At 39.5% G+C, this 26,570-nt stretch overlaps 1 protein-coding gene across 1 annotated transcript; it reads left to right on the top strand.

The window, feature by feature from the left end:
* Window positions 1–1,055: 1,055 nt before the first annotated feature.
* On the top strand, window positions 1,056–17,647 carry LOC311486289 (Fc receptor-like protein 5; the record flags this gene model as incomplete). Its single annotated transcript, XM_084542083.1, has 6 exons — window positions 1,056–1,362; window positions 2,973–3,239; window positions 3,354–3,638; window positions 13,247–13,519; window positions 13,655–13,927; window positions 17,346–17,647. 6 exons carry the CDS (start codon window positions 1,056–1,058, stop codon window positions 17,645–17,647), a joined length of 1,707 nt encoding a protein of 568 aa, XP_084398209.1.
* Between the last annotated feature and the right edge of the window lie 8,923 nt (window positions 17,648–26,570).

Below are 26,570 nucleotides of genomic sequence, written 5' to 3'. Positions count from 1 at the left end.
GTCTCTCTTTATTGTAGTGCTCTATACACTCCTCTGCAAAGGACACGCTCAAGGTGATTAAACTGTTTTTATTTACTCACTGAAAACTAATCTCAACCAAATTCATCATTTTCACTTCATCCTCTTTCTGTTTTCAGTATAATTTTTATTAGATGTGTCTTCACTGAGTGAGTCTAGTATAACATACATGTTTGTGTTTGATTCTAGATATTGTGCTGACTACTGACCCCAACTTTTCGACTTTGTTTACCGGTGAGACTGTTTTCTTCATATGTGACATGAAAGAAGGAGAAGACACTGACTGGGAATATAAAATCAACAAGAATGGTTCACAAGTTAATTTCAATACAAACTTCAACTCAAAAAAAGTCCACACAGTGAAACTTGTGTCTACAAGTGACAGTGGTGAATATCAGTGCTGTGGTCGACACAAGAGATCACAGGATACAAAGTGTAGTAATCCTGTCTCTTTAAATGTATCATCTAAGTCCTCTATTTTCTTATCATTATGACCTAAAGCACTAATGTATGACCCCTGTTCATATGTGCATACTAAATATTTCTGGACACATCATTGTGTCCTCCAGCAGTGTATTCATTTAACAGTGTGACTTCTTCAGGCTAGATAAAAGAGAAACAATGACATTGTGATTATTTTGTTGAGATTTAAACCCAGAGTTAATTGATAAAGAGTTTAGTCTGAAATCAGCTACATCTGCCATAGGGATGACAGTGTTTTTATATTGTTCTACCAAATAAATTCAAATAAATATGAATATTATTATCATCAGTATATAACCAACAGTATAGAACCATCTGTTTCAATGGCTCCAGCAGCAACAGACCTGGGACTCTCCTACTATGTTATGATGATGGTAAATAGATGTACCTATACTGTTGGAGCTTGGTCTTATTTCATCTTATGTGTTTGTTGAACTAAAGAGGAGGCAGACCAGAGACTAAACTGGTTGCTGACAACAACAACCTCCCATGTGAGGGTCAGCAGAGATGAGGGCAGTGTGATTCTCACGTATGCTGTGAAATGTAGCGGTACAATGATTACATCTTTTGTTCTAAACTCAACAACAGCGAGACCAAAGGCCAGACTGAGTGCTGTCACCAGAGACATTCCAGTAGGAGGCAGTGTGATCCTGACCTGCTCAGTGAATCCATCATCCGGATGGAAATACTACTGGTACAGAGATGAGAAGTCCTCTGAACCTCTGAACACACAAGATGCTGGTTTTTATTCAAATGGACAAATCAGTGTCTCACAGGAAGGACTCTACTGGTGCAGAGGAGGAAGAGGAGACCCAGTTTACTACACAGAGTTCAGTGATCCAATCAGGATCAATAAAAATGGTGAGTTTGTGTTTTAGTTGGTGAGTTTTGTTGGAATACAAACTGTAGTAACAATCCTCTGTGTACTTAAAAATCTATGAATTGATTGTGTTTGATGTTGACTTTTGTACCTTCATTGGTGATTCTTGAACACTGACAGTCCCAATCACGGTGACTATGCAGGATACAAATACTGTATGTAATCTTCCATCAGTACATATTAACATGTTTTCATTGTGATCAAATCTCTTCCTAACAGATAAACCCAAACCTGTCCTCTCTGTGTCTCCATCATGGCTGAGTCCTGGAGCCTCAGTAACTCTGAGCTGTGAGGTTGAACATCCATCTGCAGGATGGAGGTTTTACTGGTATAAAGCTGTTCCTGATCTATCAGACACCTCTGGATCTTACAGTCATGAGCTGCTGCCTGGTAGCACCAAAGGGACTGAACAAGATTCCTACATCATTGATGGACAGACACACACAGCAGGATATGTGGGTAGAGCTGGAAGAGGAGACCCAGTGTATTACACTGATTACAGTGATCCTCAGTTTGTCTGTTCTGGAGGTCAGTTTGTTTGTTTATTGATTGTCTTCTTGTCCTTTGCATTATTCTTAGATTTTTTTGTCTACTTGTGACAAACATACTAAAAAGTAAATACAATGTTGACTTTTAATGTCTCTATTCATTTATACTCCCACTGTGAAATATGTGTGCAAGATTACCATTAGGATAAGTGATGAAACCTACAATGTTCAATTTTCTCTGTTGATTTCATGTTTCTGTTTGTATCCCAACTGTTCGTATCTGGTGGAAACAGCTTCATACAAGGCTGTTTTAACACGACAACCCAACTGGCCTCAGACATGTAGAGGTGAGGAGATCACTCTGACATGTGAGGTCCAGGGAGGTGAAGACACTGAGTGGAAGTATGAATGGAGAACACCCTGGTTAACGACACACAAAACAAACAATAAATACTGGACTTTCAGTGTTTCTGAGTCCAACAGCGGAAACTACATGTGTAAGAGTAGACGCATAGATGACTCATATTCAACAGAGTGGAGTGAAGCCATCACATTATCAGTAACACGTAAGTCATGTTTGTTGTTTGCTCTGATTTCTGTATTGTGAAAAATTGTTACTACTCATCACAGGAAGCATTAAAAGTATGAAATGGGTTACATCTTCAGTCAGACGCTGTTTCACCTGATAGTCAGTAGTTGATAAAGAGTTTAGTCTGAAGGCAGCTACATCTGCCATAGGGATGACAGTGTTTTTATATTGTTCTACCAAATAAGTTCAAATAAATATGAACATTATTATCATCAGTATATATCCAACAGTATAGAACCATCTGTTTCAATGGCTCCAGTAGCAACAGACCTGGGACTCTCCTACTATGTTATGATGATGGTAAATAGATGTACCTATACTGTTGGAGCTTGGTCTTATTTCTTCTTATGTGTTTGTTGAACTAAAGAAGAGGCAGACCAGAGACCAAACTGGTTGCTGATAACAACAACCTCCCATGTGAGGGTCAGCAGAGATCAGGGCAGTGTGATCCTCATTTATGCTGTGAAATGTAGAGGTACAATGATTAAATCTTTTGTTATAAACTCAACAACAGCAAGACCAAAGGCCAGACTGAGTGCTGTCACCAGAGACATTCCAGTAGGAGGCAGTGTGATCCTGACCTGCTCAGTGAATCCATCATCTGGATGGAAATACTACTGGTACAGAGATGAGAAGTCCTCTGAACCTCTGACCATACAAGATGGTGGTTTTTATTCAGATAAACAAATCTCACAGGAAGGACTCTACTGGTGCAGAGGAGGAAGAGGAGACCCAGTTTACTACACAGAATTCAGTGATCCAATCAGGATCAATAAAAATGGTGAGTTTGTGTTTTAGGAATACAAACTCTAGTAACAATCCTCTGTGTACTTATTAATCAATGAAGTCATTGTGTTTGACGTTGACTTTTGTGCCTTCATTGGTGATTCTTGAACACTGACAGTCCCAATCACGGTGACTGTGACTCTTCAACCCAACTGGCCTCAGATCTTCAGTGGAGAGATGATTACTCTCAGATGTGAGATCCATGGAGGAGACTCTGAGTGGGTGTATGAATGGAGATCTACCAGTTCATTCAAACCTCCAAATCTAAATGAATTCGGGATTAAATCTGATTCTTCACTCCACACTGGAGACTACAAGTGTAAAGGAAAAATGAAAAATGAACAACAGTCTTCAACAGAGTGGAGTGATTCCTTCAGATTGACTGTATTCAGCAGTAAGTCACATCATATTTCACCAGTCATGACTTATTTAGCTGAAACTGGAAGTACAGCTTCACATCTATATTTACATGTGTTCTATATATAAATAATTCCAAATATGCAGGATACAAATGTTGTATGTAATCTTCCATCAGTACATAGTAACATGTTTTCATTGTGATCAAATCTCTTCCTAACAGATAAACCCAAACCTGTCCTCTCTGTGTCTCCATCATGGCTGAGTCCTGGAGCCTCAGTAACTCTGAGCTGTGAGGTTGAACATCCATCTGCAGGATGGAGGTTTTACTGGTATAAAGCTGTTCCTGATCTATCAGACACCTCTGGATCTTACAGTCATGAGCTGCTGCCTGGTAGCACCAAAGGGACTGAACAAGATTCCTACATCATTGATGGACAGACACACACAGCAGGATATGTGTGTAGAGCTGGAAGAGGAGACCCAGTGTATTACACTGATTACAGTGATCCTCAGTTTGTCTGGTCTGGAGGTGAGTGTTGGGCTTTAGAAGTAACAAATGTGGTGTGTGTGTGTGTGTGTGTGTGTGTGTGAATGATAGAAATAACTATTTCCTTTGTTCTGCTTCTATGTGCCACGTCCAGGTCGTGGTCAATGATACTAGACAAAGGAATCTGTGAAGCGGGAGATTTAAGTCTCCCCTTTACATGTGTGTTCAGATCCTCCATTGTTCTCCTTGCCTAGTGAGCAGCTTGCTGCTCTGGTCAATGCTTTACTTTGTTGATAAAACACAGAAGTAGACTTTATGTCGTAACTGCTGGCTAAGTAGCACGCACTCAATTTACTAACTAACTACCACTAATGTGGTCAACAAGCCATCAGAGCAGACAGGAGAGGAGAAAAGAAATAAAGGAAAAGAGAGGAGACAATGCAGGGCTGTAGCTTTATCTCTGAGTCAGGAGGCTATCCAGGTGGTATCAAGTTACAGGTAGTAGACAAAGTATGACTGTCAAATTAAAACCATTTTACAGTAACAGCTTAAATACCACGCAATGATGAAGTATATTCATCTTAGTTTATAAAGGATTAACTCCATTGTTATTTTATAAAGTGTGACCTTCTATCATGGTTTGTTTTTCAGATTTCCATCCAGCAGCGTCTCTCACAGTGAATCCTGACAGAGTCCAGCACTTCACCTCTGACTCTGTCTCTCTGAGCTGTGAGGGAAACTCTACTGAGTGGAGAGTGAGGAGGTTTACTGATGATGGCTTCCTGTCACACTGTTCTACCTGGGGGACCATGACTGGATCTACATGTAATGTTGCTAAGATACAGGACAGTACTACAGTGTACTGGTGTGAGTCTGGATCAGCATTCAGCAACGCAGTCAACATCACGGGACAGAGTGAGTTTTCATCACATGTTATGATGTTAAACTTTGCTGTTTGGGGATTTGTTGATGAGAAATCTGAACTAATGTATTCTATGTCCTGTATATTCACTGTAAGTAGGCAGAGTCTTTCTTTAGAAAACAACAATCTTTAAATGAATCTTCATCAGTGGTCATCTCTATGGTAAACAGTATTACAATAGTAACATGTTAGTTTTTACCTTGATAAATTACCAGTCACTGTATGTGATTTGCCAAACTGTCCACAGAAGTGGTGGCCATTTTCAATGACTTTAAACCATTCTTTCTGACAGTACTGTCCAGGTTTGAAAGCTCCTCTTTTAAAGTCCCATTTATTATTATTCTGGTTTGTGGAATTATCTTCATTATTACATCACTGCTGCTGCTTTGTTGCTGGAGAAAAATAAAGGGTGAGACTTTTTCCAAGTTACGATTTATTAATAATTACTTTCTTTAGAAAAATCTTAAATGAATCTTCATCAGTGGTCATCTCTATGGTAAACAGTATTAACTGGTGTTTTTGTGACCTGCCCTTTTCTTTCAAGCTGTAGAGTTAAAGAAGTACAGTGTCACATTTCCCATCAGTTTTCACCGAGACAATAGTAACATGTTGATAAATTACCAGTTACTGTATGTGATTTGCCAAACTGTCCACAGAAGTCCTAATCTCCAATCTTTCTCATCTGTACTGAAGTTATTCTGTCAATAGACAAAACCAGTTATGTTTCCTTGTTGTTGGTTTAGATAACTGCTGTATACATGATTGATACCTACATGTGAGACATACACATATGTAAGAGAAGACTGAACATATGTTCTCATTGTATGTTATCATTGTACATTAGTCTCCTCCAGCTGACACTAAATGAATGTGTTTGACTGTTTTCCAGCTGATGATATTATCCTGGTGAGCCCTGTCCATCCTGTGACTGAGGGAGTTCCTGTTACTCTTGGCTGCGAGTTGAAGACACAAAATGTTCTTTCTAATGTGTTTTTCTATCAAAATGACAAACTCATCCAAAGTGATACCAGAGGGGAGCTGATCATCCCTGCAGTGTCAAAGTCACATGAAGGCTTCTACAAGTGTCAGTCCTCAGGGAAACAATCACCACAGAGTTGGATGGCAGTAAAACGTGAGGAATCTTTTCAGTTATCAGTGTTAATAGTAGCAGTGGTCTACTGAACTTTAGTGAATATTAGTCTTTGTATACATTCAGTGACTTTAAACCATTCTTTCTAACAGCATTGTCCAGGTTTGAAAGCTCCTCCTTTAACGTCCCATTTATTATTCGTCTGGTTTGTGGAATTATCTTCATTATTACATCACTGCTGCTGCTTTGTTGCTGGAGAAAAATAAAGGGTGAGACTTTTTCCAAGTTACAGTTTATTAATAATTACTGATAAATTCTATGAAGTGAAGAACATATTCCATATACAACAGTGTCATATTTGTATTTGTCTCTTTTCCAGATGCATGCAGTAACAGGTTGGTCCAACACTCTTGTCTCATTTTGATCCTAATAATAATACTTTCCATGTTCCTTGTTAAACTCCTTCATGCTTTAGTCTGACTCAGTCTCTGAACATCAATCAAGGCTCTGCTACACAGCAAACAGAGAACCAGAATGAAACTCAAGTTTACTCCTCTCTTCTCCATGGTCAGCCTTTCCAATAATTCTTTTCACAACTATTTCTAACACCCTCTTTGACTTTTTCAAACAAAAGCTGAAGTGACTCATTGGATGTCGTCTTGATTTCTCTGACCTGTAGCTGATGTTTCTGTCTATGAATCAGTCAGAGGCTCTGGAAACACAGGAAGTGGTACAGTATAAACTTTGATTCATGTGGAGCTGTCAGGAAATTTAGCTCACAAAGTTCAAATTTACATGTATCTGAAATCTGAGAAGGATGAAGATGATGTTAATTCTCAAGTTTAATTGTACAATATCTCTGATAATATTAATGTTGAGTGAAAATGTCTAATTTTATAAAAAGTTAAGAGGCTGAGAGTGTGGTCACATCCCCAGTAGCATCATGTCTTTGTTTTTCAGTTTTAGAGTTTTACTGATTGTGATTTTGTTTCAGGTCCATGAAAAGAAGTGCATCATCAGCAAAACAAGAGACTCACAGACAATGATATGACACCAATATTCATGTTTAAAGATGTTTTTGACAACATTTATAAAACAGATGCCATCCAGAATCAGTCTTTTGTGCATTTTTGTTTCTGATCCCGTTAAAGAATTCCAGCTGTATCTGGATTTAATGTCAAAACTGATCATTCAGTCTGTTTTGTATATATGCTTATCATGTGTGTTTGTGTTGCATTAACAGTGAGTTTGTAGTTTTCATGCCAGTAATGAGGTTAAAGAGGGTGTTGTGTTGTCATGAAGCTTGATAAAGGCCTGGAAATGAGTTGTCAGGGAACTTAACTGTTTATTATGTAGATTTATGCTCAGTCCATTAATAATCAATCATTGATAATCAGTTGTTGTGTTCATTGATGCTGACTTTAACGTCAGATTTATCATTCATTGTATATATAGGTCTATATTATAGCAACTGTATATGTTTGTCCTCTAATATAACATGAATTATATTTTACAGTAGACTAACTTTTTCATTCTGTCTCATCAATAACTCAGTTCAATAAAGTGAAGTGAAATCATTATTGAGTTTGATAGAAGTGTTTTTGGTGTCCATGTATCTGTGTCTCTCTCTTGCTGCATTCTTACTGTCCTTTCTTCTTCTAGTGCTTTTATTCTGTGCAGCACTGCCACCATGTGTCACAATGAACAGTCTATGGTCACAGTCAGCAGCAACAGGTTCAGCTGAAGACCTCAGCAGATTGTTTCCTGACAGCCCAATTAATATTACAACAAATGATGATCAAAATTTCACTGTAAAGACAATAAAGTTGTGTCTAATCCAATATGCATATCAGAAAAAATACATTGTGTATTCTGCATAGTAGACAACATGTATCTATTAGGTTTTTAATTTTTTTCTATGATCATTTTTATTTACTGTAATAGCTGTAACACTCCTCTTCTCTCTTCAGACACACTTTTGAGATATTTGAGTCCAGCAAAAGTTTTGCCATCAACAGATATCACAGCATCAGCAGCCTCAATCACTCCTTCTGTCCCCTCCACCTCAGAAGAACCCAGTGATGCTGCACCATTGGGCCCTGCTGACAGGCCATCTTCTCTTACATGATCAAGCATGAAGAGAGTTAGTTCACAGAGGTCCATTTCCAGTTCAAAACAGCTTCATATTGCCAAAACAAAGGGACAGATGAAGGTGTCAGCATGAATATTTTACCAGATTCTTAGTCAATGGGGGAAAAAATCAGGAGAAGCTGGCTCATGTACTCTAAAAAGGATGATAGTTTGCACTGCTTGTGCTACAAAATGTTTTCAAAAGGTTCTCAGCAAGATCCAGCATGTGAGTAAACTCATGCAGTCACCCTCTATGCAGCTAGATGTGGCAGTTGACTTGCTGAAGATTTCAGAACCTTGGAAATGTAAAAGACAAATTTGGAGTGCTCCTCATCTTAACATAAAAAAGAGGAGGTCCTAAAACATTGTCAAACCTTGAGCACTGCTCTGACCCATGACATCCAGCCAGACATTGATGGCACTGAACTTGCAATGGAAATGTACAATTTTACACCTCTGTCATCAAAAAATATGACCAACATGGATCTGTTGACTTTCCTGCGTGAGAGGAAACTGACAGAAATTTATCCGAGCATGTGGGTTGATCTAAGAATCTTTCCAACTCTCCCTGTCACAGAGGCTGCTGCTGAAAGAAGCTTTCCTGAGCTTAAACTCATTAAAACTTACCTGAGGTCTACCATGATGCAAACTCGTCTCTGTAGACTTTCAGTGATAAGCATAAATAATGTGGTCTCCAATGAGTTGTCATATGATGATGTCTTAGATGACTTTGCTGGGAGAAAATCTAGGAAATTACAGCTGTAGCAGGAGAGGTGAGGTTGAGTAGCTAGTGGCATAGTTTATCACTGTAGTGGATGCAATAATAAAAGGCACCACTAGAGGTCTGTAAAATGCCTTTTTTTGTAAATAGTTTTGCATACAGTTGTATATAGGTATTTTATATAGCATTGTATATAGTTATTGCATAGTGTATAATGCATTACTATTATTATTGTTTATTTACTTATTTACAGGATTTTTATTTTGTGGTGAGGGTATTTATATTGTATTACAGAGTTTTTGGTATTTATTTGTCATTTGTTAAGCATATAAATTGGGTGACATGTTATAAATTAAAGACAATGGTTAAAACAATGCTATTCAATTTATTTTGTAAGCGTGTGTAAATTGCCGATGGGGGGGGGGGTGTCATGTGTCTTTGAATAAGTCGCTCTAAAGTCACTGCAAATGTAGAATACTGTGTGCTTTTTGGATTCAGATACAGAGGAATACAGCCTACAATGTCTATATGTGTATAAAAGAATGTAGTTGCTAACTGTCTATTCTGCTGCAGGCTTATTTTTATCTACTGAGAATCAATGACCTCATCATTTGTAGCTGAGCCACCTTGAAGAGAGGAAATGCAGCCTGTGGTTCAAAATGTCTGCCGTTCAGTAGAGGACTAGTCTGATGTGGTCAGCTCACAGCAGAGAGGCAGTAGGAAGGGCACACAAAGAGCACAGTGATGATTTTATGTTTCAGTGTCAAACACATTCAGAGTACGAGACTGACTCAGTCTCAGTTCTGATCATTTGGATTTCATTATGGGGCGTATTTCAACTGATAAAAAATACCTCTGCACACAACTGGATAGTCCTAATGTCAATCAGAGGTTAAACAAATTCAACTCCACGACTCTCAGGTGACGTGTATGACTACTGGCTGTTACTCCTCTGTCCATCAGCACATTAAGCCCGCCCATAACATTTGACTGGCCTGACAGATCTTCACCAGGCATAATGAATTCTGAACAGAGCGACTCCAGACCCAGGGAGTTTATGCGTTCTTGTCTTTTGTTGTGTTTTTATGAAACATCATCACTCAATGCAAAAGTACTGTTACAGTTCAGAGTACCACTGACCAAGTACAGTCCAAATACCCGGATGTGTTCTTACCCCGTTCATTTTGTGGAGGACGTGGGCGGGGAACCATGGTCTAGCTTCCAGACTATAAAAGTACCATACCATCCTTCATGTGTTGTCTGTGGTCATAGATGTTGTTTATACAGAGTGACTGATGTGTGAAAATGATGTATGCTCCCATTAACCACCACAATAAAGATCTTTAGAGCCAATTGTTGTCAGTCAAAACGTTACCAGAAAGTCCAATGTTTGATCCACTAAATGTTCACTTTGTGAATGTTCACTACCTACTGTTTGTATTAGTGTGTATACATATATTGTATCTGCACACACACATTCTCCCACAATAGCAGCAGTGTGGGTGCAGGTGGTGTGGGCATAATGTTATAATATCATTAATTATAATTGATTTGATTCCACATGTGCAAGATGTTTCTACAGTTGTGTTACGTCCCTCTACACCCCAATGGCCTTGGGTGGTTTCATTGTCTTTTTAGCATCAAGAGTTAAGTGTTGTGCGCCACAGACACAGTGCAGTGGTGTGAATGTGTTGTGAGAAAGAGAAGGAAGCAGAAATAGACTTAACAACTGACCACAGACTAACATGAAATTTCAAACAGGTCTATGTTTGTCGTCATAGTCTGCAGATTTTGGCCCCTGATACATAGTGGACATATTTATTAGAAGTAGAAAAAAGGTGGTTTAATCAATGAAAACCGAGATTATTGAAACATTTAGTAAGATTTGTATTAAACCAAGAAGTCTTACAGTTCAATTTTAGTCTTATTCAAGGTTTTTAATCAGTTGACTCAGTTTTCAATGATTAGTTCTCAACTGTCCAACTGTGTAAATAAATGCTAAAAACAGTTTCATTCTCTGTAAATACCCATCCAGTTACAGCTACTTCTAATGGATCAGAGCTGGGGGAGGGGGCAGGACTCTCATCATGTTCATGACACTATTTCTGTTTTGTTCACTTCCTGTGGATGAAGTCATGCCCACACTTGACACCAGCGTCTCAGTAAAAGGTGAGGACATTAAAAGATTCTCCAGTGGTGCATTCGGATACTTTAGACTGGTGAAGCTCAACATTTAAGATGAAGAATCATTTCAGATGAAGTTTTGGGTGAGAAAGTGTAAGGATTATCTCCACCTGCTGTGGTGAACTGATTGGAGTGAGTATGACACCTCTGGTCATCAGTATCAGTAGATAATGTTGCTCTGCAGCAGCTTTTACTGTAGCATCAATAATTCCAGACTCTTTGTGAGGCAGCAGTAGTCTACAGGATGATCATATCTGTGGCAGGAAGGACATTCAGATGTATTTCTCTGTAGCTTATTGGATGGGACTGAACTGTAACCCTTCTCTGGAGTAATACATCAAACTCAGTGTCAGCAGCAGTTTGAACCTGTCTGAAAGACACAAAGAACTTTGTATGTTGCAGAGAGATGTCTCAGTCATGTTGAATAAACAGTAACATAGAGAAAGAGTCCATAGGAAGGACTCTGTCCACAGGACATCACTCAACAATGTAGGCATTTATTGTTGTTGTGTTTCTTTCATGTGGATGTTCTGATGCTGGAAACATCTCTTGGCTTCACATGACCTCTCAATGCTTCTATGTTCAAGTTGTCTTGAATGACCTTTTATCTTGTATATCTGGAAAAATGTCTCATAGTCTGATGCTGTTCTGTTTAAGTTCATTAGAAACCATGCACAAACCCTTGTGTGACAATCAGTCTGATGTATTTATACAGTGCTGTGAGAGAGTTAGCTGTGGGTTAGCTGTGGTCAAACTCTGGTTAACTGTGTTAAATGTGTTAAAAAGGAAGCAGAGACAGAACAAGTAGAAAAACAGTATCAGTTCCAATATTTATTTGAAATGTAACTTGTGTTTGTGGTTTCTGCAGTTTCCCTCTTTGTCATCACTCAAAGAACTGAACAGAAATCTGGATGTGAGGATGGGACACACTTTGCTCTGTGAGCTGGGCTTATTCTGTGAGTACATCACTGACTGATTGACTTTCAGTCATACAGATGAATCATTTTAGTGAGACAAACAGATGATCAGTCATGTGTAAAGTTTTCTGATCATCTTAACAGATATTATTTTATTAATATTTGTAGCCAGGGTTTGTAACTTGGCTCAGATTTAGGTGTTTTCATTCATCAAAGATTGTCAGCTCTGATCATTTGATAAATGTTATACGTGGTAAGTGTTATACATCAAATGATTGTTTTTATTAAACATTTGATTTTTAGTTTGACATTATCTGAAATGTCTCTCTTTATTGTAGTGCTCTATTCACTCCTCTGCAAAGGACACGCTCAAGGTGATTAAACTGTTTTTATTTATTCACTGAAAACTAATCTCATGCAAATTCATTGTTTTAAGTACATCCTCTTTCTGTGTTGATGTGTCTACACAGAGTGAGGCTAGTATAATATACATGTTTGTGTTTGATTGTAGATATTGTGCTGACTACTGACACCAACTTTTCGACTTTGTTTACTGGTGAGACTGTTTCCTTCATATGTGATATGAAAGAAGGAGAAGACACTGACTGGGAATATAAAATCAACAAGAATGGTTCACAAGTTCATTTGAATACAAACTTCAACTCAAAAAAAGTCTACACCATGATACTGCTGTCTACAAGTGACAGTGGTGAATATCAGTGCTGTGGTCGACACAAGAGATCACAGGATACAAAGTGTAGTAATCCTGTCTCTTTAAATGTATCAGGTAAGACCTCTATTTTCTTATCATTATGACCTAAAGCACTAATGTATGATCCCTGTTCATATGTGCATACTAAATATTTCTGGACACATCATTGTGTCCTCCATCAGTGTATTCATTTAGCAGTGTGACTTCTTCAGGCTAGATAATGGAGAAACAATGACATTGTGATTATTTTGAGATTTAAACCCAGAGTTAATGTAGCTCTGACACCATGATGAAATACAAATCACAGCTGATTCATAAAAAACAGAGAAAATGATCATCAATTAACATAGTATAACTGTCAGAAGAAGAAGAGTTGGTGTAGTTTTATTTCAGACTGGCAGAAGGTGAAGAAAAAGATTTTACTTCAAATGAAACGTTGAAAAAAACATTTTGATGTTTAATGTGTTTTATAATAACAGATAAACCCAGGGCCACACTGACAGCAGGAACAAGAACCATACCAGAAGGAGGCAGTGTGACACTGACCTGCTCTGTGGAGACCTCTGTTGGATGGAAGTACCTGTGGTTCAGAGATGAGACAAGAATGTTTGATGATCCAGTCGAAACAAATGATGGAGAAAACAGAGTTATCAGTGTATCACAAGGAGGCATCTACAGATGCAGAGGAGGAAGAGGAGGAAAACCAGTTTATTACACTGATAAAAGTGATCCAGTCACCATCAACATAACGTGTGAGTTCAGTCATTGTGTTTGAAATATTCATTATTTCTTGATATATTATTAGAAATAGTGATGAAACCTACGTTGTTCTCTGTTGATTTCATGTTTCTATTTGTATCCCAACTGTTCATATCTGGTGGAAACAGCTTCATACAAGGCTGTTGTAACACGACAACCCAACTGGCCTCAGATATTCAGAGATGAGAAGATCACTCTGACATGTGAGGTCCAGGGAGGTGAAGACACTGAGTGGAAGTATGAATGGAGAACACCCAGGTTAACGACACACAAAACAAACAATAAATACTGGACTTTCAGTGTTTCTGAGTCCAACAGCGGAAACTACATGTGTAAGAGTAGACGCAGAGATGACTCATATTCAACAGAGTGGAGTGAAGCCATCACATTATCAGTATCACGTAAGTCATGTTTGTTGTTTGCTCTGATTTCTGTATTGTGCAAAATTGTTACTACTCATCACAGGAAGTATTAAAAGTATGAAATGGGTTACATCTTCAGTCAGACTCTGTTTCACCTGATAGTCATTCGTTCATAAAGAGTTTGGTTGGAAGGCCGCAACTCTGTAGAATGAATTTTCATCTGTCATAGGGACAACTATCAATCATTTCACCAAATAAATTCAAATAAATATGAACATTATTATAATTAGTATAGATCCTACTGTACAGAACCATCTGTTTAAATGGTACCAGGATCAACACAGCTGGGGCTTTCCTACCAGAGACCAAACCGTTATTAACATGCTGGTCTAGGCAGCTGAAACAGAATGCCGGTACCCCAATCAGCAAATCTGGTATAAGACAACCACCCAATCAGAGCCTTCACGGATGACCTCACAGTGACAACAACAGCTGTGCCAGAAGCAAGGAGAATACTCAAGGGTTTAGAGAGAATAGTATCATGGGCACACATGAGCTTTAAGACTGCCAAATCCAGGTCCTTGGTTATGAAGTAAGGGAAAATCACAGACAAGAATCATTTCAGGCTACAGGACGTGTCCTGTCCTTCAGGGAAAAGCCAACAAAGAGCTTTGTGAATGTCTTCAACTGCAGCCCAAAAAGGATTTCATCAATGTAACCAGTATGGAACTGATGAGTGTGAGTGTGAATGGTTGTCTGTCTCTCTGTGTTAGCCCTGCGATAGACTGGAGACCTGTCCAGGGTGTACCCCCGCCTCTCGTCCGATGACAGCTGGGATAGGCTCCAGCAGACCCCTGTGATCCTTAACAGGAATAAGCGGTTACAGAAGATGAATGAATGAATGAATGAATGAATTATTATCTGCAGATAATATGCCATTGTCAAGTGTCTGTCTATATATATCTGTGTACCTATAGGTGGCAGCAGGTAGCCAATTGCCTTGTACTTTGAGACAAGAGAATTAGTGATGCACGGATGCGACAGGTGGCAGTGACAGTGGCATTGTGGCTAGTTAGACTACGGTGACACTGATGGAGAAGTCTCTGAAAAGGAAAAATGCTAACTCAGAAGTAGGCCTTGGACCAAATTCGGACCCAGATGAAGGCCTTAGTATGAGTGAATGTCAAAAGAAAGCAAAGACGGTGACCTTGAGCAAAGTCTTTTGCACAAGGCAATACAGCGAAAGCCATATTTCATTTGGATTTACTTTCACCGGGGATAAAACAACACCGACTCCGTTGTGCTTGGTGTGTGGTGACCAAAAATGCTATGGTCCTAAGTAGCTTAAACGCCATCTCCAAACGAAACACCCTTCGCTTCAACACAAGAATGCAGACTGTTTTGTTCACCTGCGTGAACACACGGAGAAACAGGCAACTTTTATGAGAAAAACCACAAAGGTAAAGGAGAGAGCCCTCAAAGCTAGCTACCACGTTGCTGTACTTGTAGCTAAATCAAAAAAGTTCCACATTGTGGCAGAGTCATTAATACTTCCCGCCTGCAAACCCATTGTAAATGAGATGCTCGGACCTGAAGCGGTTAAACAAAGTCCCTCTCTCGGATAACACATTTCCAGATGTATTGATGACATGTCTGCAGACATCGAAAGTGTGGTTTTGGAAAAAAGATTTGTTTCAGTAAGAAATTTGCGTTGCAACTTGATGAGTCTACTGATATTAGTGGATATGCTCCAATCTTGGCCAGTGTGCGTTTTGTGGATGGAGACGCAATCAGAGAAAACTTCCTATTTTGCAAGGCATTGCCAAAAAAACAACAGGAGAGGAAATTTTTCGGGCCACATAAGAATATTTTGAAAAAGGAGGACTTAAGTTGGAAAACTGCACAAGTGTCTGCATTGATGGAGCTGCAGCCATGGTCGGGTGCACCAAAGGCTTTGTAAGCAGAGTGAAGGAAAGAAACCCAGATGTGATTGTTATGCACTGTTTTTCACACCGTGAGGCCCTCGAAGCCAAGACTTTACCAGCAGACCTAGTTCCTGTGATGGACGATGTTGTGCACATGGTAAACTTTGTGAAGACACGACCTGTGAAAAGTCACATTTGCATCTTTGTGTGAGGAAATGCGAGCAGACCATAAAGCCTTACTGTTTCATACTGAGATCCGATGGTTGTCGGGCGGCAAAGTGCTGGCCCATGTGTATGAGCTGCAGGGGGAACTTAAAGTGTTTCTGACAAATGAGAGGTCCGATTATGCAAAGCTGCTTGCAAGGCTGTGTGCAAGGCTGGCATACCTGGCAGATATTTTTCATCATCTGAATGAACTGAACACACGAATGCAAGGCTGAAATGAAAACCTGCCTACAGATGAAATAAATGGATTCCATTCAAAGGTGCACCTCTGGTAACAATATGTGGAAAGTGGTAACCTTGAAATGTTCCCTCTTGCCAAGAAATGGCAAGATGTTAACACTGTCGCATTGTGCGAGACAATAGGTGAACATTTGAAACCTCTTGAGGAGAACATGTCATTTTATTTCTCTTAAGCCTTCACTGAATGCCTTGACTGGGTTAGGGACCCATATAGCTCAACATCAGTTGTTGGAAAGGACATGACTTTACAGGAGCAGGAGGAACTAACTGAACTGAGACAAAATCGTGGTTTAAAGCTAAGCTTTGCTGATCTACCTTTGGACAGTTTTTGGTTGGCTGCTGCCAAGGAGTTCCCCATTCTGGCAAACAAAGCTATTTTGACATTGTTCCCATTTTCCACGACATATCTGTGTGAGCTAAGTTTCTCAAGCCTCACTGCTATAAAAATTAAAAACAGAGAGAGAGCTGTTGAGGAAGAGCTTTGTGTGTGTCTTTCTTCAGTTACCGCCAGGATATCAGCTCTGTGTTGATCCAAACAGGCCCAGGTTTCACACTGAATGAGTAGAAATATGAAAGATCATGAGGTTTTTTTCTTTGTGTTTATCTGATTCCTATTTAAGACACTTTGACAAGAATGACTTTATATTGCTAATATAGGCTTTAGAGTTTCATTTTTTTTTTAACATTTTAGGTTGGTGGTGTGACTTGTGATTTGTTCAAGCCAATGTACCTTGGCTCAAAAAAAAGTTGAAAAACACTGGAATAGAGGATGGAAGAGGCTCATGAAAAGAAAAGTGTGAAATATCAAGAGCTGGTGGAGGTTTGTTGGGGGAACAAGTGAAAGATCAGGTTGCGTGCCAGCGGAGGAAAGGAGTCTTGGATTCTCCAGTCACTCCCTTTTGTGTCCATGTTTGTGCATCAGAAGATGGTTGAACACATTACTGACAAAAAACCCTGCCATGTGAGGGTCAGCAAAGTTTAGGGCAGTGTGATCCTCACCCATGAAGTGAAATGTGGAAGCATAATAATTGTATATTTCTTATATTTCTTTCTAAACTCAACAACAGCAAGACCAAAGGCCAGACTGAGTGCTGTCACCAGAGACATTCCAGTAGGAGGCAGTGTGATCCTGACCTGCTCAGTGAATCCATCATCTGGATGGAAATACTACTGGTACAGAGATGAGAAGTCCTCTGAACCTACGACCACAGAACATACTGGTTTGTATTCAAACAAACAAATCTCACAGGAAGGACTCTACTGGTGCAGAGGAGGAAGAGGAGACCCAGTTTACTACACAGAGTTCAGTGATCCAATCAGGATCAATAAAAAGGGTGAGTTTGTGTTTGAGTTGGAATACAAACTGTAGTAACAATCCTCCGTGTACTTATTAATCCATGAAGTAAATTTGTTTGATTCTGACATTTGTACCTTCATTGGTGATTCTTGAACACTGACAGTCCCAATCACGGTGACTGTGACTCTTCAACCCAACTGGCCTCAGATCTTCAGTGGAGAGATGATTACTCTCAGATGTGAGATCCATGGAGGAGACTCTGAGTGGGAGTATGAATGGAGATCTACCAGTTCATTCAAACCTCCAAATCTAAATGAATTCAGGATTAAATCTGATTCTTCCCTCCACACTGGAGACTACAAGTGTAAAGGAAAAATGAAAAGTGGACAACAGTCTTCAACAGAGTGGAGTGATTCCTTCAGATTGACTGTATTCAGCAGTAAGTCACATCATATTTCACCAGTCATGGCTTAGTTACCTGAAACTGGAAGTACAGCTTCACATCTATATTTACATGTATTCTATATAAATAATTCCAAATATGCAGGATACAAATGTTGTATGTAATCTTCCATCAGTACATAGTAACATGTTTTCATTGTGATCAAATCTCTTCCTAACAGATAAACCCAAACCTGTCCTCTCTGTGTCTCCATCATGGCTGAGTCCTGGAGCCTCAGTAACTCTGAGCTGTGAGGTTGAACATCCATCTGCAGGATGGAGGTTTTACTGGTATAAAGCTGTTCCTGGTCTATCAGACACCTCTGGATCTTACAGTCATGAGCTGCTGCCTGGTAGCACCAAAGGGACTGAACAAGATTCCTACATCATTGATGGACAGACACACACAGCAGGATATGTGTGTAGAGCTGGAAGAGGAGACCCAGTGTATTACACTGATTACAGTGATCCTCAGTTTGTCTGGTCTGGAGGTGAGTGTTGGGCTTTAGAAGTAACAAATGTGGTGTTTGTGGGTGGGTGGGTGGGTGTGCATGTGATCGAAATAATTATTTCCATTGCTCTGCTTCATGCAGGTCGTAGTTAATGAAAAAATGACTAGACAAAGAAATCTTCTGAAGCAGGAGATATAAGTGCCCCCCCCCCCCCCCCCCCCCATGTCCAACAGTCGCTTCTTGTTGTCCTCCCCCCTAGTGAGTGGTTGGACAGTTTGATAGCACGGGGGACAAAGGAGTTCCTCATTCTGTTGGTTCTGCACTTTAGGAGGAGCAGCCTCTCGCTGAAGATGCTTCTCTGGCTGCCAATGGCAGTTTGCAGAGGGTGGCTGGCATTGTCCAGGATACCCAGAAGTTTGTTCCATGTTCTCCTCCCTGCTACAGTCACCTGCTGGCTCCGCCTAGTGCTGACCACCAAGCAAGCCCGTCTGATCAGCTTCTCCAACCTGGAGAGGTCTGCTTTTGATGTGCTCCTGCCCCAGCACACTACAGCATAAGACAGAACGCTGGCGACCACAGACTAATAGAAAATCCCCAGCAGCTTCTTGCAGATGTTAAATGATCTTAGTCTGCTCAGGAAGTACATCATGCACTGGGCCTTCTTGTACAGCTGCCCCGTATTGCTTGTCCAGGCCAGCTTGTTGTCTAGCCAGAGCCCAAGATATTTAGAGGTCTGCACGACCTCCACCTCCTCCGCTTCTAACAGAACTGGTCTAGTTGTATGTAATCTTCCATCAGTACATAGTAACATGTTTTCATTGTGATCAAATCTCTTCCTAACAGATAAACCCAAACCTGTCCTCTCTGTGTCTCCATCATGGCTGAGTCCTGGAGCCTCAGTAACTCTGAGCTGTGAGGTTGAACATCCATCTGCAGGATGGAGGTTTTACTGGTATAAAGCTGTTCCTGATCTATCAGACACCTCTGGATCTTACAGTCATGAGCTGCTGCCTGGTAGCACCAAAGGGACTGAACAAGATTCCTACATCATTGATGGACAGACACACACAGCAGGATATGTGTGTAGAGCTGGAAGAGGAGACCCAGTGTATTACACTGATTACAGTGATCCTCAGTTTGTCTGGTCTGGAGGTGAGTGTTGGGCTTTAGAAGTAACAAATGTGGTGTTTGTGGGTGGGTGGGTGGTTGTGCATGTGATCGAAATAATTATTTCCATTGCTCTGCTTCATGCAGGTCGTAATTAATGAAAAAATGACTAGACAAAGAAATCTTCTGAAGCGGGAGATTTAAGTACGATTTATGTGCGTGGGTGTGTGCATGTCCGGCGTGTGGGGGTGTGTGGCTATCTAGGTGGTATCAAGTTACAGGTAGTAGACAAAGTGTGACTGTCAAATTAAAACAATGTTACAGTAACAGCTTAAATACCACACAATGATGAAGTATATTCATCTTAGTTCATAAAGGATTAACTCCATTGTTATTTTATAAAGTGTGACCTTCTATCATGGTTTGTTTTTCAGATTTCCATTCAGCAGCGTCTCTCACAGTGAATCCTGACAGAGTCCAGCACTTCACCTCTGACTCTGTCTCTCTGAGCTGTGAGGGAAACTCTACTGAGTGGAGAGTGAGGAGGTTTACTGATGATGGCTTCCTGTCACACTGTTCTACCTGGGGGACCATGACTGGATCTACATGTAATGTTGCTAAGATACAGGACAGTACTACAGTGTACTGGTGTGAGTCTGGATCAGCATTCAGCAACGCAGTCAACATCACTGGACAGAGTGAGTTTTAATCACATGTTATGATGTTAAACTTTGCTGTTTGGGAATTTGTTGATGAGAAATCTGAACTAATGTATTCTATGTCCTGTACATCTTGGGCAAATTAAAAACTAATCTTCATCAAACTATCTTCATGCTACAGTATTAAAATTGTGTTTTTGTGATACCTATTCTTTATTCCAGCAGTGTCCAGGTCTGAAAGCTCTTCATTTCTTATTCTGTTGATCATTGGGCTGCTTGGTGGACATGTACTGATTATCATCCTGCTGCTGGTGTTGTGTTATCACAAACAGTCAAAGGGTGAGACCATTTCCTTCTGATTTTAGATTATTATAGTGATTTAAGTCACATAAGTGAGTTTGTTGGTCAGTTCCTTCTGTCTCTTTCTTGTCAAAAACCTGTCCATTTTGGGCTAGCTACACACTAGCTTGAGGAGCAAAGCAACTTGATAAATGGCGCAAACTGCCAGGTCCACACAGATTATGAGGTCATGAACGATGTTTTGACTGGCAGCTGAAAGATGAGCATGGCAAATAACATTTCATTTGATCTATTATTAATAATTATATTTTATAATAATGATTCATAAAATAATTCGATTATATTGTTTTTATTTTTGCAATTTTTTTCTTATCTTCCCTCCAATTGTCTGAAGCCCCCCTAGCGCCCTCTGGTGGCTCCCCAGTGCAACCACTGCATTAGACCATTATCAGTGGAATGACCTAAAAAGAACTGTTCACACCAGACATCCTCAGAATATGGCTAAGCCAAGAGTTCTTACTGGAAGAGCTGTAAAGCTGGTTTAAAGATGAACTACCGTTTTTTTTTACAACCTGGACCTTATTTCGGGCATATAATACGATCGTTTACTCACCCATTTAACTTTGGTGTCATTTTTAGTCCTTCGGAAGATATTCAGCTCCAGCAGAGCGCCTTGTATATCCATATAGTGGGAGTAATAGGGGCCTCTAAATTAGGGCCTCTCGTTCATTTCACCAATATTTTGTTATGATACGCTAGTGCTATTCCCCGTTGAGTCCAGAGTTACCTGTTATCTATTCGCGGATGTGCAGCGCTTTGTTGTTCTTTGTCCAGCTGTTCCTCTGTCTGTCTCTGCATCCTCCTCTCAACAAGCTCCTCATCCATATGCTCTGGCTCAAAACAGTAAGGATGTCCATCATAAACAAAGTCGTCGTCCACAACCTCAGAATCAGAAAAAATAGTAAGCCATGTTGCAAAAAACTAGCAGTAGCAAATTACAGGTAAACAAGCTGCGCGGGGTGCGTGCGGCACTCAGAGATGATATCATCCGGGTCAGAGGTTAGTAGGTAAATCTACAGACCCCGGATGATGATAACAGGTAACTCCGGACTCAACGGGGAATAGCGTATCATAACAAAATATTAGTGAAATGAACGAGTTTCGTGGCAGATAGTTAGAGGCTGTGTGAAGGACTAAAAATGACACCAAAGTTATATGGGTGAGTAAACAATCGTATTTTATATCAGAAATAAGGTCCAGGTTGTAAAAAAAAACGGTAGTTCCCCTTTAAGTTGATTTTGCCAAATGAGGTTTGACCAGTTGTTAAATTCAACATTTCATTCACTTTTTCCACCAGCAGTGAGAATGTTTAATGTCAGTGAAAAAATTTGAATTGTGACATTAGTTTAAACATGATTTTAGTTTTTTAACTTTTGACGTTGATAATGATCAAATTATATTGTATAAAAAACAGAACATTTGAAAGACTTTACACACTTTTCCAGCCTCTGATTCATATTTAACATGAAGCAGAAATACTGATAGTATACTGACTGAGAGTCTTTCAAGTTCAACCATGTAACTATGTTTCAGATGAATCCAGGGATGCCACATATTCTTTGATTGAGCTTAAAAACTTCGCTCAGACGGGTGAGTGTTTTAAGAACTACATACAATATATTAAACATACAGAAGCTGAGATGATTTTATTGATCCTTAAAATTAGAAAGCTGACAAGTTAACATAGAGTTCTTATACAGTAACGTAATTATTTTAAGAATACAAGCATGAGATGAATCTTTGAACAAACCTTTACTTAACTTCACTTAATGAAATCAGCTAAAGGGAATCCCCCTGTCTTTAATATCCATCCATCCATCCATCCATCCATCCATGATTCCATCCATCCATCCATCCCCGATTCCTTCCGTCCATCCATGATTCCATCCATCCATCCATCTATCTATGATTGCATCCATCCATGATTCCATCCATCCATCAGTCCATGGTGCAGCAGCTGATGAAGCTCTTTACTCTGAAATTGAACCAATAACATCTTTTGGTGAGCATGATTATATGAAACAGTAATATAGTAGGATTTCTGCTCAACAGTTCAGCACTTGAAGTGAAGGTTACTACCGTTAAGATATTAAAAATCTGATCTCCAGTTCTTGCTGAGGACTTTATTGACTTCATCTCCCCCAAAATGTTCTCATCCACATTCATTTTGCTATTGCTTTGGTTTAGTTTTATTCTTCCTGGAAATCTTTACAAAGCTACATGCAGACATTCTGTGTTGTGTTTCCATCCCCTGAGATCACATGAGGTGGAGCATTCAGTGCAATCTAAACAATATCTGTGCTGTGTGATTTCTTATTCTTTTCAAATCTTGTAGTGTGTTCAAGTTTAAAATGAGAGAGTTCCTCTTTAAATACATGTTGCAGCCTCATTGTTGAACTCCTGTAGTGTGAGCACAGCTTTAATGGGTCCTAATGGAAGTAAATGTCCATAAATGTGAATTGCTAAAGAACCTTGCATCTTTTTTTCTTCTTCTTTGTTCTCTCAGATCAGTGAAGAGTTGCCCTACCCAACAGAATGGATGATGAAATGAAAACTACAATCAAGTTTCATTTTAGAAACACATCCTATCAATTTAACTTCCTTTTCAACATGTAAATATTTCCATCCATCCATCCATCCATCCATCCAGTATTTTCACATCTGATAATATATGATGTAGATATGTACTTGTACGTCCTCTTCATCCCATATTTTCATATCCTTATATACGTGTACCTTAAGTGTTTTAGCGTTATACATAAACGCATGTGTAACTGAGTGGAATTAGAACGTATGTGAACATGCATGCTCAGCTAGTTAAAATAATGTCAGTACTTATCTCTTCCTGGTTATCCTCCCAAGCTTGAAGCAAAAGTGGGAAGTAGGCCCGATCACCTTCTTAAAGGTTGCTTGAGTAAATCATCAAGGCAACATGAGGGGGTGCAGTAGAAATAGAATGTACTGATGCACTGATGGTGATCTGAATTGATGTCAACATTTTTGCATTCATGTCGTGTTGGTCTGATCTAAACAGGCTCCTCCTGCTAATCCCATGTAGCAGGGAGGGTCTGCAAGTTGCTTCTGTCAGTTTTTGGTGTCTGGAGTGATTTTACTAAATAAACGTCCTTGGGAATTTACCTCAGACTCATGTCTCTCTGTGGAAAACCAGATGCTGTTCAAACTGGACATTATAGAGACCCAGTTTAAAGTTACAGTGCAGAACATTTGACTTCTATTTCTGACAGTGAGAATAATTCCAGAAACACTTTGGAATTATTCTCACACTTGAGGTCCGCACCAACTGTTCATTCATTTAAATCAGGCTTGAAAACATTGTTATTTGCTGCAGCTTTTTCTTAGACACATTTTATTATTTTATTGATTTTAAATCAGTCTTTTATGATTCCAATTACTGTAATTATTTTATTTAAAATAATTTGTTTTTATTTCCTTTTGTGTTTTCTATATTCTATGTTCTATGCTTTTAAATCTGCTTTTATATCTTCTGCTTCTGTAAAGCACTTTGAATTGCCTCGTGTATGAATTGTGCTATACAAATAAACTTGCCTTGCCTTGCCTTGCCTTTGGATGCAAGTGTATAAATACACTCTGACCTTTGGAAAAAGATAATTCATTACACCATCAATACCATCTGGGAAGTCCTCCTCAAGGGTCTTGTTGATGTGAAGTTGAATATCTTTATTAATACTACTACCAGTGGAGCAGAACCAATTGTTAAACACATCAAAAAGTCATTATTAAGTTTATAATGTTTCACCTTTTTTTCCTTCTTTCTAAATAAACAAGAGTTGTCAACATTCAAAACAGTAAATCAGTTCTAAACAACTACATTCTCCAATTGTAAAGTTCTTTCTACATACAGACCTTCCGCAGAGAGCAAGGCAGAAAAGATGGAACTGTGAAAGACCACCATTAAAAAAATAAAAATATTTAATATGTACATGTATATTTGAAATTAAATTAGAATGAATTGATATTATTTTAACAAATGCATTCAATGGGCTTTTTGTTCATTGTCCAGCTTTTATGGGGCAACAGTGGCAAGGAAAAACTAAGAGAGAGAAACCTCAGGAGAAACCAGGCTCTCTGTTGTGGCCCTTCCTCCTGAGGGCAGGGGGGACCTCCAGCTACTCCTGTGTCTTCCTCTAGGGGGATACGCAATGGTGGTGAGGGTAGGTTTGTGGTGTCCTCCAGATGGTCCTCCTCTCCATCTACCTAACACTGACCTTCTTGGTCTTCCTTGGTCCTCACCCTCCACATTCACCAACTGGACAGTGATGAAAGAGAGGATTAACAACTTTTTTGCATTGTCTCTCCTAGTGGCTGCTCCTCTGGACTCAGTGTTATGAGAGATCCTGGCACCCTTGTTGTGGTTCGTGGTGCATTCAGGTCCTGGAGTCTACAATGATGATGGAGAAAATGAACAACTTACCTTCCCCGTCCCTGTGGCTGCTCCTCTGGACACCATAATGCCAGGAATCTAGGCACTCTTTATGGTGGCTCCTGGTGCATTCAGGTCCCTGCTCCTTAAGTCTGTATGGACAAGATACAAGAATGGGTAAATACATACTATCCTTGTTCCTGTGGTTGCTCCTCTAGACTACATGATCAGGGATCGTGACACTCTTCTTGTAAATCTCTTCCAGTCTCCTATTCATCCAGTTCTAGGCCTGAGAACAAAGAAGAAAACATTTTAAATCTGTCTCTCTCTTTCTCTTTTTCTGAACCTCGGCTCAGGATGTGATGGTGTCACATATATTCAACATACTTAATCTTCAGTAGAGATTAAGTAATCTTAAATACCAAAGCACCAATGCAAATTGCAATTACACTTCTATAATAAAAGTACTGATTTGTTTTTTTTCACTATGCTGTACACAAGAAAAAGGGCAACCAATGCAATGACACTGAAAACTGCTGAAAGAAACATTTCTGCATACAATGGTCTTAAAAGTAGACAAAGAGAACACAAACAAATAAAACAGCAGTATTATGTACCTTAAATTCATGAGATTATGAGAGGAATAAGAATATTCTTTCCTTTATCATTTTATCCCTCATGGGGAAATTATTTCTCTGCATTTAACCCATCCTTTCAAACACACAACAAAGTGTAAGTGTAAGTTTGGGGGTTAGGAGTTAGCTCAAGACACCTCAGCCAAGTACACAAGGAGATGCAACCCTGTGACCCTACTGCCCCAAAGCTCTATTGCATGAAAATCACACTTAAGAGAGAGACTGCAACCTGGAGACAGTGCCTTAGATTGCTCAGCCATCCTGACTACAAATCTGTTTCCTTCAACCAGAAGTTCATGTTTAAATGTGTAACTACTAGTACCTCAATTCATACATAAAGCTAGCAGTACAACACTATGTGTGTGTGTGTTCTATATATCTGTAGCATCAGAAGCTTTGTATGTTTTATTTCATTCTTTGTGACTGCAAAAGATTCATAGAAACATGGTTACATCCATAACTCTTGTTTATTTCTGTAGACTAATCCCTCTGGGTCCCTCAAATTCTGCTCTGGGAAACAATCATTACTGGTTGACGTAAGTGCACTAGTGGGAGTAGATCATTACAGACACTAGATTTAAAGGCCCGGAAGCGACAAACCAACATCACATCCAATAATAAGCTAGGTTAACTGGGATTTTTGACTTGTATTTTTCCTCATGTTGCCTGTGTCTGGACCAAAACTTGCATCTGAACACATTGCAAAGACTACAGGCACCTACTTGCGTTCACATGCACTCTGTGCATTCGTGAAACTGATTAATTCTCCAAACCACCAAGCAGCTGTTGCACTTACTCACTGTCTAGTGCCAGCAAATCGTCGACTGTCTGTTGATTTAACTGCCACTGATAAGTTTAATCCACACTGTGTGAACTTGTTTGACAAGAGATGGAATGTAAGAGACATTCAATATTCAGTATTTAAAAGTCCTGCACTGT

The sequence above is a fragment of the Chelon labrosus genome, assembly GCF_963514085.1.
Source record: "Chelon labrosus genome assembly, chromosome: 1".
NCBI classification, from domain to species: Eukaryota; Metazoa; Chordata; class Actinopteri; order Mugiliformes; family Mugilidae; genus Chelon; species Chelon labrosus.
This window is presented reverse-complemented; position numbering and strand designations above follow the sequence as displayed.